General features: G+C 30.1%; 2 protein-coding genes and 1 pseudogene across 6 annotated transcripts; 2 read left to right on the top strand and 1 right to left on the bottom strand.

The window, feature by feature from the left end:
- The first annotated feature begins 3,191 nt into the window (after window positions 1-3,191).
- LOC139819341 (serine/threonine/tyrosine-interacting protein B) lies at window positions 3,192-6,009 on the top strand. 5 transcript variants are annotated; one of them, XM_071788600.1, is made up of 6 exons: window positions 3,212-3,542; window positions 3,697-3,777; window positions 3,871-3,993; window positions 4,267-4,418; window positions 4,933-5,121; window positions 5,377-6,009. In XM_071788600.1, exons 1-6 carry the CDS (start codon window positions 3,522-3,524, stop codon window positions 5,591-5,593), a joined length of 783 nt encoding a protein of 260 aa, XP_071644701.1. In that variant the 5' UTR covers window positions 3,212-3,521; the 3' UTR covers window positions 5,594-6,009. The 5 variants fall into 5 exon arrangements, with proteins under 5 accessions (XP_071644717.1, XP_071644701.1, XP_071644711.1 ...); XM_071788610.1 differs by having other exon boundaries at window positions 3,213-3,527; XM_071788616.1 differs by lacking the exon at window positions 3,697-3,777 and having other exon boundaries at window positions 3,192-3,324; window positions 3,875-3,993.
- A 61-nt stretch (window positions 6,010-6,070) lies between these two features.
- Window positions 6,071-8,895, bottom strand: LOC139819365 (NPC intracellular cholesterol transporter 2 homolog a). The gene is made up of 4 exons (XM_071788645.1): window positions 8,733-8,895; window positions 6,999-7,112; window positions 6,624-6,805; window positions 6,071-6,345 (listed from the first exon to the last, which is right to left on the bottom strand). The coding sequence occupies exons 1-4, from the start codon at window positions 8,818-8,820 to the stop codon at window positions 6,262-6,264; spliced, it is 468 nt and encodes a 155-aa protein (XP_071644746.1). The 5' UTR covers window positions 8,821-8,895; the 3' UTR covers window positions 6,071-6,261.
- Window positions 8,896-12,291: 3,396 nt separating this feature from the next.
- On the top strand, window positions 12,292-12,412 carry LOC139825150 (5S ribosomal RNA; annotated as a pseudogene).
- Window positions 12,413-14,968: the final 2,556 nt, after the last annotated feature.

The raw sequence follows: 14,968 nt of genomic DNA, 5'->3' as shown, positions 1-14,968 counted from the left end.
CGCTATATATTCTATGACATTACACGCTTCTATTGCTAAGACACATTTAACATATTAATGAATTCTGAAGATAAGGAATGTCATTTTTGCACGTTCTTTATTCACGCGAATCGCAGTGCCCGCGAGTGAAGGGTATGTGCATGGTATATAATTTCATAACAACAAATTAACAAACAGCTATACGAGTCAGGCGCGGTACGTGGTGTGCAAGTAAAGAAATTAATAGTTACAGAAGTAAAGAATTACAGTGTATATAATATACATATATATACATCTATTCCAACTTGATAAACTGCGCGCCGATAGCTGTGTTTCAAGTCTGACGAATAATCGTCGCGCAGTTTATCAAGTTGGAATAGATGTATATGTATATTATATACTTGCGCACCACGTACCGCGCCTGACTCTTATAGCTGTTTATTAATTTGTTGGCAATTTCACGAGTTTAATGACATATTTTAATTTTATAATTTTAATCATGTTAATCGCGTGATAATACAAGCGATAAAAGATCTCTCCCCTTTACATTAAAATTGTGTCAAATTTAATTATTATTAAAAATTGTATTCTCTCTCTGTAAAAAAATGTCTTGTATTTTAGAATATTGGAGACTCGGGAAAGATGTCGGAGATAAACAAGAAGATAAAACGAAAGAATCCTTTCTACTGGCACGAGGCCCAAAGTTGCGCGACACAACGCTCGTCATGACGCTGGATAACGATCCGTATAGCAAAACGTTTTTCAGACCATCTATTATTTTTTGAAAGCAGCTTTCTTAATGTCCTGCCGCGAAAAGTTCAAAGAAACCGAGGGAGAACCGTTTACAGGCATCACCGATCTTTCGTTATAATGCCGGACGTATGTACGCATGATTTATTTCTGACAAACCGCGAGATCGACATGCACTTTGAGATATCGCGCGCTACAACATGAATGAAAGAAAGCGTTTGATAAATTGAGCTCGCCTTACATCCGCCGCTACTTGATTTCAAAAAGCTTTACATTTGTTGAGAATTTATTAATGTTTATAATTTCGATATTAAATCCACTTTAGACGATTTATAATTTGCGTGACGTTAAAATTTATGGGTGACATGTTATTTATCATCTTATTTAATTATTTATAATTTTTTGAAGAATCAATACACATGTACACATATATAATAAAAATAATATATTGAAATGTATGGCGTATAAAATTATATGCAATAGAATTATATAATATATAATATAGACTCTTGAAATCTCACGCGAATTGTACATCGTTTAAAGCTTTAATCTGACACAGATGCTTTCTTTTGACAAAACAATTTATAATCTGGCCACAAAATCTTTTATATTATAATTACAGTGTGAGATTTTTAGCTTTTTTAATATACCTCAATTAACAAATAACAATCATGATTCTTGGACAAGAAATAATAGAAATCTAATATTATTAAGCCATTTATTCCTTCATGATGAGTCATTTTCGCCATATTTAAAAAAAAAAGAGAGATGATTAATTAGATGAATGTGCAACCGCCAATCAAACCCCGAAGTAATTAGCGAAGGAAGTCGTAATAGCGCCAACACTTTTCATTACATAAGTATGTTTTTGCCATTAAAATCATGTAATATTCTATATTTAAACGCACATTTAAAATATCTAAAAAATGTACGTTATAGGAATTAAATATTACCACTCGTGCAAAGTAGCGCATGAAAACTTATTATCATATTAATTGTCTCTATTGCAATCATGCTGACAAGTTTCTACCGTCCTTACACTTTCTCTTCTTATTTACCATTCGTAGATTTTATATTTTAAGCTGCGCAAAATATTTCTATTTTCTCGATTTCATCTCGACAAGCAGATAATCGATAAACGAATAAAACTATATAAATAATTTATTGCAATAAGCTGGCATATTAAGCTGTCGAAAATAACAGAACAAACGCAATTAGTATATTAGGAGTGTTTGCAATAAAAAACAAATTTATAGATAATTATAGCTCTCCGAATAATATAGGTTCGTGGTACTCCCTCCTTCACCATATCACGCAAATATTACTGATCGCGCGCACCGAATCACGATTATGTAACTTTTCTCTGTTTTTGTTAAAAGAAAAATAAAATACAGCCAGTAGAAACAGAGTTCTATTTGACATAATTATATATAAGTTGCGCTTTTTTATAATGCTAATACATAGAGCCGTGTTTAAATATACGTCTCGTAAGATCTATTTATATATTAAGTGAAATTCTTAAAGAGAGATAATAACTAATAACTAAATGTAAACATATTAAATTATACTAAAATACATAGAGATACTTTAAACGAAATTTCGAGTCAAGCATAATAATGATATAATAAAAGATGCAAGCTTATCTGTTGTATTGCAGAAGAGCATTAGAATTGGAGTAAACAATAATAAAGGTACAATTAACATAAAAACGATTATGTAACGAGAAAACGGAACTGCTCGCGCTCTCTGATAGCGCCGGTCGATACTAATCAGTCGCCGACAGAAGGCGTGACCAGTATATGTTATACGAAGGAGAGAAAGAAGACAATATACTGAACTTTAGAATAAACATTATCAACGATATTATTTGTAACATACAAACAGCAATATTATATCCATCAAACTTGTGGGAGAAACCCACGTTTTTTGTATTTTTTTTTTTTTAATTTCTTCTTTCACAATAGAATAAAAAATCGAGACAATAGGACAGAAATAACGAAACTATTCCAAATTAATCGTGGAGACATCGCGAGAGAACACAACTCCAGATTAGAGTCACTAATGACAGAAAAAAGTTAAAGAAAGAGAAAGAGAGATAGGGGACAATCTATTATCTCTTTATTCTTCGTTCTCTCTCTCTCTCTCTCTCTCTCTCTCTCATTTACAATCCAGATGTGACTTTTTAGGCCTGTTCGTTTGCTGTACTTCTTGCACGGTTCATCTTTTGTTCTTTTTCTTTTCACGTTGGAGAGAAAAAGAGAAAATATGAACTGTGCGAGAGCGAGAAGTTCAGCTAAAACGAACAGAGGACTTTCTGCGAGAGGTCTCTACGGTCTCTACACTCTACAGGCGATTTCATTGCACATAAACCGTGTTTCAAAATTCATCGCCACTATCGCCAGCGCTGAAAATCTACAGCGTACGTCACGGGTACTATAGATTTCCAGCGTTCACTGTTGACACTTTGACAGGTGAATTTTAGAACACAGTCGTAATAAATGATAGGTCATGATAGGTTATGAAGTCACGTATCCCTGCATCATTACATAGCGCCGACGATGACGATTAATAATTCGATCGTTCGTTTAACGGCAAGTATATCGGCATGAAAGGACGTCGATAAAGGGCAATATTCAACACACTGGGCCACGTGACGCTATCCGAGAGAGTAAACAGCGATTAAAGAGAGATGTGCATTATTTGGATTTTAGCAGTGGCATTGACACCAGATTTGTCCTATTTGTTATATTCCGAGTGAACTTCATATCTTCAGTTTCCTTTTTCTCTCGAGCATGGATGTATGTTCGGTTCAAGTACGGAAAAATGCCGCAGTTAAAAAACTTATTAGCATAACGCTTTATTATATTTTACAATACTTTTAATATCTTAGTTTGTAATATTAAGGTCTGAAACAAATTCAGCTAGTCCTTTCTCTTAACTTTACTGATGTATATAATCAACTTTTAGAGAAAAAGCCACAGGATTTTTTCCTTAAACGATGAAAATTTTGTTCCAAGAAAAAAATGTATACATTTAACATACAACCGGGTACAAATATGAAATTGATTTCGAGACATAATATATCTTACGATCCTTTAAAGTTCATAAGTAATTTTAAAATATATTAATTCTCAATTGCAGGAAGGCAGCGGAAGAGGCACTGCTGAATCAGATTCTGACCAAGAATGTCCTGAAATTTCTAATCGCATCTTCCCATTAGAGAAGATGAGGGACTGGACTTATACAATGAGGAGACACATGCAGGTGATTATGTCAATTTGGCATAATAAGTACAAAATATTCGGCCAAACTTTACCACCAATAATCCATTCTATCGATAAAACAAATGTGCGAATGTAGAACTATAAAACTTTCTTTTTAACTCACAACTCTTTAAAGTTTACAAAAAATTAATTAACTCAATATTAAATTACTTATTATAATTTAGCTTAATTTTCTTGCGCTTTCTTATTTTAACAAAAAAAAATTATACGTTATTAATTTGATATGTATAACTACTTTTACTGTGTGTTACAGGAAGTAGTACCTGGCGTATTTCTCGGTCCTTACAGTGCTGCCAGTCGCTCCAAATTGCAGTCTTTGCTTGACCATGGAATAACACACATAGTTTGCGTCAGACATACTATCGAGGCAAACCTTATAAGGCCAAACTTTCCCAACAGCTTCAAGTACGTGATCTTAATTCAATCAATCTGTCTATCTATCGGCCTTCTCAGAATTTTTGAGGTTTTGAGAAAAAATTTTGTTTTCTGGGGTGGGTTGTCAGTCTACTGATCAACCCACAACTTTGAGAAGTCGGTTTCCTCTCCAAATACAGAGCGGTTCTCGTGGCAAGATACTCTTCGTGGGTTGCCATCACCATCCGAGATGATTGTAGCGATCAAATCCGACAAATTTTTGATCAGATTTGAACCCTGCATCTTCGGCTCACTAAATCAGCGCACATCACTCTGCGCCACGATCGCCATATATGATCTTAATAGCAATAACTTATTAATAGTTGCTTAACAAAGAAGAGAACAGCTCTATAAACTTAAAAAGTTCTAATTTCTGATTTTCTTTAGTACTATCCTTTCTATTATTTTTAATTACTAATGGTTGCATTTCTTCTTTTACTTTAAATTTCATTTAATGGTTAATATTTAATTATGATTATATTTTACATATTTCTGTTTTCTACAGATACCTAGTCTTGGAGATCGCCGACACAATAACGGAAAATATCATTCAACATTTCAAAAAGGTAAAGGCATTCATTGATGAAGCCTTGATTTCGGGTGGCCGAGTCTTAGTTCATGGAAATGCTGGTATTTCGAGATCCGCCGCATTAGTCTTGGCATATGTTATGGAAACGTATGAACTTTCACAAACGTAAGTTTTTTCTTTTCTCTAAAAAAAATATCTATACATGTCGTCACACATGTTTCTATACATTTTCACCTGAATTATAAAATATTGATAAACTGATAAATGACGATAAACATGACAATGATTGATAAACTGAATTACAGAATCGTATATTCATTTTACATATTCTCTGTAATTATATTAATTATACGTTATATTAATTATATATTTCCGTTTACTGAAATTACAATATCGAAAAATCTGCAATATTCATTTTAGGCGCGCATACATAATGGTGCAGGAAAGAAGATTCTGTATAAATCCAAACGAAGGTTTTATGACACAACTAAAGGAATATGAGCCCATCTACCAGGCAGAGAAGACGCTGAAAAACGATCATCAAAGTTCGGAAATTCAACGTAGCAAACGAACATTCCATCAGATTGAAATGGACAATCGATCGCAAGATATGGTCGAAAATATGATGGACAGTTGATGATAATTTATAAAAAGTGGGGAGAAGACCAAAGTTACCAAGTATTAGATCGGATAAACGAAAATATTTTTCTTTTTTTTAGTCGAGTTTCCTGTACTTTCTTTCAATTCTTATTTTTATTTTATTTCTTCTATTCTTTACCCATTTTTACTATAGTGTGTACATATTACGATTTAAAAAAAAATTTGTTTTAGCTAAATCTGAATACCAATGTTGTTAGCTTTCAATAGCAACGACTAATGTTTAACTCAATAGTGAAATAGTTACAAAGAAAAAAATATCAAGTTGGAACATCTGACAAAGGAAAATATCTGATAGAGTACTGAATAAAAAATACTCACAGATTAACGTATAGAATTACTCTGCATTATACACATTTTTATCTTACAACATTCTAAATCGTTTATAGTTAAAAACTTAAATGTCAAGTTGAAAAATTTGAAATTTAAATACATTTATATATATCAACAATGTGGATTACCTTTTTATTTTTATTTCATTTATTTATTTTTCTTATGAATATGCATTGACATGGTAATATTTAAAATTAAATAATGTATTAAATATGTCAAAATATGTTATCTAGAAAATGGCACATTTATATTTATCAAGATATAATCTTTAGTATTTTTCTTTTGTTTCTAGTTGTTGAAATAATATCTTTTGAATCACTTAACTTTAGCTGGAAATCCTATGCACACTATTTTTTCCTTGTTCTCATTTATAAACGCCCACTTAATATAGACGTTCACCTGAAAGATAATAAAAATTATAAATTTTTAATTATACACACACTTTATTGTACACATAAAAAAATATTCTTAATGACTAAGTTAGTATATTTAATAAATTACAAATAAGGAATTATAAGTTTTTAAATTATTAGAATAAAACTTGTTAACTAGTTGTTCAAGAGATATAAATTAAATTAAACATTCCACTCAAATTATATCCAAATACCCATAAAATCTAAATGAACTTGAATCTAAAAAATCGAAACGGTTAAATATGAATTTTAAATGTTGATTACCCGAGGAGACTTCTTCTGCACAAGCAGTGTGGTCGTATAATGATACTCTTGATCCTTGTGTAAAGGACAATCAATTCCATCGTCAGGATCCTTGCACGCGTCAGGCTTGTCTAATGGAAAAGGTACCGGAACGTCTAACACTACGCCGTATACACGTACATTGACTGCTGAGATGTCTTTATCTGCAAAAAAGAAACACAATTATAAAATGCACGCAAAAACATCGCAATTATAAAATGTCTATCTATATTAATAACATAGATCTTAGATAATATGTAATCAATAATTGAAATAGTTTTAATATCATCAATTTAAAATCGAATTCTCTTACCGATAAATTGGATATGCAATTTTGTATATAATTCTCGTACTCACTAGGTGTAAATTTGATGGATATAGATGCGTTAGCGCCGCGCTGTAAAACACATTTTTCATCAGACGTTTTACATCCCGAGACCAATACTTCCGTGAATTTGCCTAATGTTGAGCCTAAAATGTAATGTAAATTAGTATGAATTATATTAAGTCCTAAATATGTGTTAAATTAAAATCAAAGTCTAAATATATTAAATAAATATTAGGTATATATATTAAGTAATATATTAAATATGCTCGAAAATAATTAAAAGTGTTAAATAATTTAAAAAGTGGACTGCTCTAATTATATAATTTCGCAATAATTAGGTAAAACCACATTCAATTTCACTTGTATAAATTTCCATAAAAAAATAATTAAAGTATAATTAATTAAAATTTTGTATTATTATTTTTGTAATTATAACAAAGATTATCTTAAGAAATTGGATTAATAACAAAACGTGTGGTAATAAAATTTCAAGAATTTTAATTATGTTCGCTAACAAAATTTCTCGAAATTTTGTTATAATTTCTAGTGGACAAGTTCCTTGTAGAAAGTATCCTACAATTAGATAATAATACGGTCGACGGCACTAGCAATGCGCTTCGTTCTTTGTCCTCCTTTGTTATGCATTGATATCTTTGATATGATAACTCAAATCTCGTGTAACATGACTTAATAGATGCGAGTCACCATTTTCAGATCACTATGAAAATATGCGTCACATTCTTCATTTTAAACCGGACACACATTACTGATAACGTAATCAGCCTTTGGTTTGATTGGGGGACAAACAACGCTGTTCGGTAAAAAAATATATATATTTAATAAAACTTTGTTAGATATATTAACAAGAGATTCCCTTGCTGTCTTTTCCGAAGTAGAACATTTCTCTTTAAAATAAAAAATGTGTATATAGTGAATACGGAATCAAAATGGGTGAAAAAAATAGTGCAACTATGATAAAGAGAAAAAACGCATTATAAATATATTTTTAGTTTGTAATCGAAATGACGTGATTATTTCACTGCGTGGAATTTATTAATTTTAGACAGCAGAATGTATAAAAGGATGATAAATTGATAATGAATATGTTTATATCGTTCGTTATCTTTTGGTATTAAAAGCACGTACTTCCTAGATATCTAGAAGTAAATATGTTTAGTTGAAATTTGAACTCTTTGAAATTAGATCTGCTGAATACGTTCTTTTTTAATCATAACATATACATTACACTTTCCTGCTCGCTATCTGCGACAGACACATATCTGACAATAAACTTCGAAGGTAGACAAAAAAAACTTCAGAAAGTGTCGATAAGAAAATGGATCTTTCCTTGCCTCTTTTGTTTCTTAAAATATACCCTTGTTCCTTTCATAATTCTGAACGATAACGTGACAAATAATTCTCTAAAAATTCAACATTATTTTAGTAATAGTTATTAATTATCATCGACAATAATTGATGATAATTAATTTAACTTTGCATAGTTAATTTGTTTATTGATGTTTTATTTAATTTTTTTATTTAATTTATTTGTTTGTTACAATAATTTCAATTTTTCTATCAAATTTTAACCTTCTACACGTACAATAAACAATTTACCAGAAACACAGCAGCCCTTCAGCATTGTGATTAGTATTATTAATAAGTATTATTATCTTTTATTCAGCGTGAGTTTATTGCAAAATGATTTTTTTTTCAAAATGATTTGCCCAGTTCCAGATTAACGATAACAAGCGCACACTCACCGCAATCATCAAATGTGACGGCGTGACAGGACGCAGAATAACATAACGCGTAGAAAAGCGTGAACACGACGATCGTCACCCGACTCATCTTGCTACTATGGCTTCTGCGTGGCTAATAACGTGCCACGCTCCGTACTCCGTACTGACACTACTGACTCCGTAGTCCGTACTAGTCCGTAGTTGTCTCAAAATATGTCACATCCCCCTACCTAACAAAAGAGCGCCTCGACTCGCTTTTCTTGTTGCCGAGGTACCGATCGAGCTAATTGGAAGTTTACTATCTTTTCAATGATGGATATTTCTTTTTTTTTTTAACAATCAGTTACCTTTTCGAGACTTTTTTATCTTATAATATTTGTTTCCTTTTTTACTTTAATTAGACATCACAGACGCGCGCTATTTCTTTATTATATATTTCTTAATGTCTTGTTTAACATTAATTTAATTACAATTCATTAACGAATCAATCGTACAAATGTTTTGTCAAAACAATTTAATAAAATATATTTAATTTGACTATTATATTTAATTTAAAAATGTTAGTTTTTTAAATATCTTCTGATATGTGACCTGTTTCTATCTGACTTCATCCTAGAGGCCCTCCACCACACCCCCGCCGATTCCGACTGGCGGTCCTCTTTTATTTACAATGCATTTTTTTACATTTTTACATTTATTTTATTCCTCTTACAATTTACAATATACATTATAAAATTGATACAACATTAAATATATACAACAATAGATGCAACATTATAAAATTGAAAATATATATAATCTACAATAAAATTATATACAATATTTCTTTTTGACATAAAATGATATGCAACATTCGGTATGCGTAGGACCCCGCTGAGATAAGGGGGGAACATAAGAATACCTCAGGAAAGGAATCATTGGCGGCGACTGTACAATAACACAAAGTTATCACAATAAAAAACATGTGATTGTTATATAGCATTTCTTATTAATTATTTAATCAAAATTTCAAAGTTTATTTTACTACTGTATTTAATTTATGTGAGAAACTACGATCAAAAAGATCGTTAATAAATTTATTATCTATGCGTCTCTCAATCAGGGAGAATGATAATTATTGGCATACGTATACTATATATTATATGCGAGATTTAAAGAAAATGACAAGTACCCGAAAAAATAGAAAAAATTTTGGTCTAAGGCAATGATCAAACTGAAAAATACGCGACGAATGAAATGACTCCGAGTCAATCCCGATATATGTAATTTTTATAATATCTGGTACAACGCGCCCGTTTTACTTTCAACGGGAGATAGATTTTGCAAACTTTAAAAAACCACGAGTAAAAATCGCGTTATCGCCGCATTCAGTGCATGGAGGATAACTAGCTCAATGATTTGATCAGATCAAGATCCCTCCGCCGAGTGGCACGCCGGGTAGTATCCGACGTAAAGAAGAACGATCCACATAGTGGAGAGCGGCTGTGCTCTGCTTCTGTCGTGTTCCACGGAATCAATCTGCGAAGGAAAGTTAAGTGACTCGTTGAACACCAAAAGGACCCCGCTGCAGGAGGAAACGAATCTCGGATCTTCCAGACTGTTCCCGATAGCGGTCATTTCGGCAGCGAATTAACGACTCATCTCTTTCCAAATATTTGCATAATGCAAGTATTATGCAATACCCGAATATGTTTTCACGATAATTTAATTGATATTCATCAAAACTCCTTATAAGATCAAGATTCGCGCGCGAAATATTATATTATTCTTCCATTATTAAGAAAAGCATTTTTTATTACAAACATGGATAGAACAATTTCTATCAGAGAGTGATGGGTACAAATAATTATATTTAGAAATAAAATACATATACGTCTTTGTAATCTATTGTAGTTTATTATACATATGTGCGAGTACGAAAGTTCTCGGGTACCGACTGTTCGAGACTAATTGAACCAATAACAGTGAGATTTCAATTAATTTTATAGTTAAATATCTAATAGTATAAAATTCATTTTTCTGTAATATTTAATCAATTGTGAGCAAATAATTAAATAGGATTATCTAAATATTAAATGTAATATTTAGATAATTAGAATTGTCAAAATCTTACTGATATCAGGGTCCCGTCGATTCGTCTCAAATTTATTAAGTACCCGCACATTTTTAATTATGTTCATCATATCATCACAATAATTTATTTCAATAACTATACAAGTCTTTTTCATAAAATTTTATCCAGTAAATTACAAGCTAAAAATTGTTTACGTAACATCATGTATATATTGCATATGTATTTTATTATATTAAATATATTAAATTATATTAAACAACCTGAAAAATTTAAAAATTAATTAATTAATGTTTTAGAACGGCGAAGTATCCTGTGCCTGAAAAAGTTAGTTTCTTAAAAGAAACTAAAGTTTAGATAAGAAAATATATTCATTTGTAACCCCTTTTTTCTCAAACGAGTCTTATAAAACCAAACTTAAGTTTTTTATTTCTATAGTATAATTGTTTATAAGCAAGCAGTAACTATCCGTGTTCAATCTGCTAAGTTTTTTAGCGTCAAAGTAACATATTGATATTAATTAATGGAAGAATATTTAATAAAAAGAATAAAGTCTCTTCTCTCAGAATATGTTCAATCAATTTTGTGATTTGACTTTAAAAATTAAGTAGTTGTCGTCGTTAACTTATTGCCGAAACCACTGCTTTCGGGAACCGCCAAGAAAACTCAAAATTAATTTCGGCCCTACAACGGAAACCCTTAGATTCAACGAGGCACCGAACTAGGCGCCGCAGATGGATCCTATAAAAACCGACGAGAAATAACTGTCTATGATAAAGATTGTTACAACTCTCCATTGGTACAAACCATCACGAATTTACTAGCGTCCACCTGACGCGAGGGACAACGATAAGGCCCTATCACCGAGGCAGCGATCGCGTCTATGAACGTGAAAATAACACGGTGTTTGCATTTGTAATTTTTAGCGATTTAACATATTTAACGCCAAACGTAATTTAAAAATTCGTTTAACAAATATTTAATATCATATGAAATTCACGAAAATGATTCATCAAGAACGAGATAAAATATGACGTTTTAAATACTAATTTTTATAATGAGTGACAATCTGAAAGTCAAAATTTCACAAAAAAACTTAATTTTTTGTTTTTGTTTTATATTTATCATTTATAGCTTATACTTTTATAGAATAATTTACAATACTAAAGCTAAATATTAGTACTTAAATGGATGACCATTTGAAAACACCGTGCACTATTGGCATTTTTTAAATTTATTTATTTTATGTAGTCATAAATTTATTTATTTTATATTGTTATTACACATTTTTTATTATATAAAATTAATTAAAATAATAACCTGTGATATAATATATAAAATTATACATATATATTATCTATTATTTTACGGTTAATTATATAAATATATTAATATCTATTTATTAATATTAATAACAAATTGATGCATATATCTTTTAAAAAATATATAATAAATGTAACAGAAAGATTGATAAAGAAGTATGTCATCTCTTTATAAGAAAGATCCTTCGTCAACGGTCAAATCACGTTGGTACACTACAAGTTCTCGTCCGATCACTTAAGTCAAGCAACGTTGAGCGTGGTTAGTACTTAAATGGGTGACCGTTTGGGAACACCGCGTACTGTTGGCATTCTTTTTTTTTAATTTATTTATTTTATGTAGTCTTAAATTTATTTATTTTATAATATCTAACAATAATGTGTTGTCGATTTTCGTAAGCAAAATTCTATACGTAAATGATCATTGCCTTAGCATCGAACCTTTTCACACTGTTATTTAATAAATGATATTATTAGGTGTTTACCTATGAGATAAGTTTCCGTTATACATATATATGTGTAGATATAATGGCTTCCTCATAGGTAAACACCTAATACTTGCCATAATAGTTATTTTTTAATACAAAATTTTTAGTGAAAGATCTCCCAAATTTATTAACAATTTTTTAGTTTAATAAAAACTAATGTAAAAACTTTTAATAAAAACTACTGTTTTAAAATAAGTTTTAAAAAATTCACCAAACACGTCATAATTTTTGTCTTATTATACATTATACACATCCGATTACATAATATTTACAATATTTACAATATAATAACGTGTAATACAATGTCTATAAAATTTGTATTATTTAATATAAAATACTAATTTTTAATATATTAAATAATTTTTAATATAAAAATTATTCAATATAAAAATTAGTATTATTTAACACTTTTTGAGTTGTTATAATTAAAAATATATTAATAATAAATATAATTATATTTATTATTATTATATTAACATTTTTATTATTACTTTGTCTACAATTTTTTTTTAACTATCGAGTTATATCCCTTTATCCTTGCCTACCCGAATCCCTACCTGCCCGCATACCTATCTACCTACCTATCTACCTGTATCCCTATACTGAGAGAAAAGTTGTTAACTTGACTAAATGTGTTCAACTGATTACCATTTTTTAAATTAAAATATTCAAGTATTTAAATAATTAAATATAACATTATTAAATTTAACATGACGTAATTTGATTTAAATACTAGTTGAATATTTCAATTTAAAAAATGGTAATCAGTTGAACACATTTAGTCAAGTTAATAACTTTTTTCTCAGTGTACCTACCCGTATTCCGATCTATAGTCTTACCTATTCATTTCCCTACCTATCCGTATTACAATCAAATATAAATTTAATACCGCGACACGATTTATAAGAGACTTGTTTGGCGGTTTTAACACACGCGATTGTATGGGATTTATAATTGGGAGTTTTTCAATCTTTCGCTCATATGCGAGGAAATATAAAGAAAGTAGCCCCATTTTGGGCAAATTAACAGATATATCAAATTATTTTGTATCACAGAAAAAAAAGATTATTCTTGATTTAAAAATATCTTTAGTTTCAGCGTGGAAATCTTGAAATGAGCTTATATTGCGTTAAACGAAGAAAATTCTTATAAGAATTTCAACTTTATATTTCAACATTTTTTTTCTTGATTGAACTATATAATGACTTCATTCAAGCAAGTTTTCTTCGTTTAACGCAATATAATCTCATTTCAAGATTTCCACGTCGAAACTAAAAATATTTTTAAATCAAAAATATTTTTTTTTGTACACACAAAAATAATTATTCTACAGCCAAGGAAAGCACTGACTTATTTTATTTCATTTCTTTTAAGCAAGTTTTCTTACAACAAAGAATATTTTCTTACTAATAGTTTTCAAATATCTTGACACAAGTCTTCGAAAACCAGAATATTGTTTTGAGTAAATGTAATACTTACAATGACTTTATGGTAGATTTGCGGATACTTAACTTTATCAAATACTTAATCCACAAATCTACCTCATAAAGTCATTGTAAGTACCTTATTACATTTACTCAAAACAATATTCTGGTTTTCAAAGACTTGTGTCAAGATATTTGAAAACTATTAGTAATTAAGAAAATATTATTTGTTGTAAAAAAGCTTACTTAAAAAAAATAAAATAAAATAAGTAAATGCTTTCCTTGATTGTAGAATGATTATTTTTCTCTGATGTGTATGTTACCTTATGCATTGTAGTCCATTGTGGTCAACGTTGACCACTTACCTTTATCGTATCTTATCCAATATTCTTTCTTCGGGCCAGATCAGACCTACCTTTGTGTCCTGGCCATAGGGTAAACTCGGGTGAGATGGCCATACAGGAAAGAATGCCAACCTATGTTTTTTCAATCTAGCTCGCCATGAAACGTCGAATAAACATGGGTTGGCCATCTTTCCTGTATGGCCATCTTACCCGAGTTTACCCTATACAATCTGGTCGCATTTCGACCAGATCAATACGAAGGAAAAAATACCTTTCCTTGTCGGATCATTATCATAACCGACAGATAACATTACGTTCGGTTCGAAGTTCGAATTATATGTGAGTATCGATTGTATTGAAAAATGCACACCGAGAAATTAATTTATAAAAAAAATATCAATTCATGAAAATTAACTACGCAACATTAAATTAAAAAATATTTCTATCACTGGGTTCCGTTATGTGCGTAAAAATACGGATTGACCGTTTCTTTGTGACTCGTTCTTTTAATTTGGAATTGCAACTATAGAAAAAATTTTACTTCGCGTTATATTAATATTAATCTTAATTATATTCCGCAAAAAATTAAAATTTATAATATGGATGAAATT

Source organism: Temnothorax longispinosus, chromosome 1 (genome assembly GCF_030848805.1).
Source record: "Temnothorax longispinosus isolate EJ_2023e chromosome 1, Tlon_JGU_v1, whole genome shotgun sequence".
NCBI lineage: Eukaryota > Metazoa > Arthropoda > Insecta > Hymenoptera > Formicidae > Temnothorax > Temnothorax longispinosus.
Note: the sequence above shows the minus strand (reverse complement) of the source record. Positions and strands in the feature narration are given on the sequence as shown.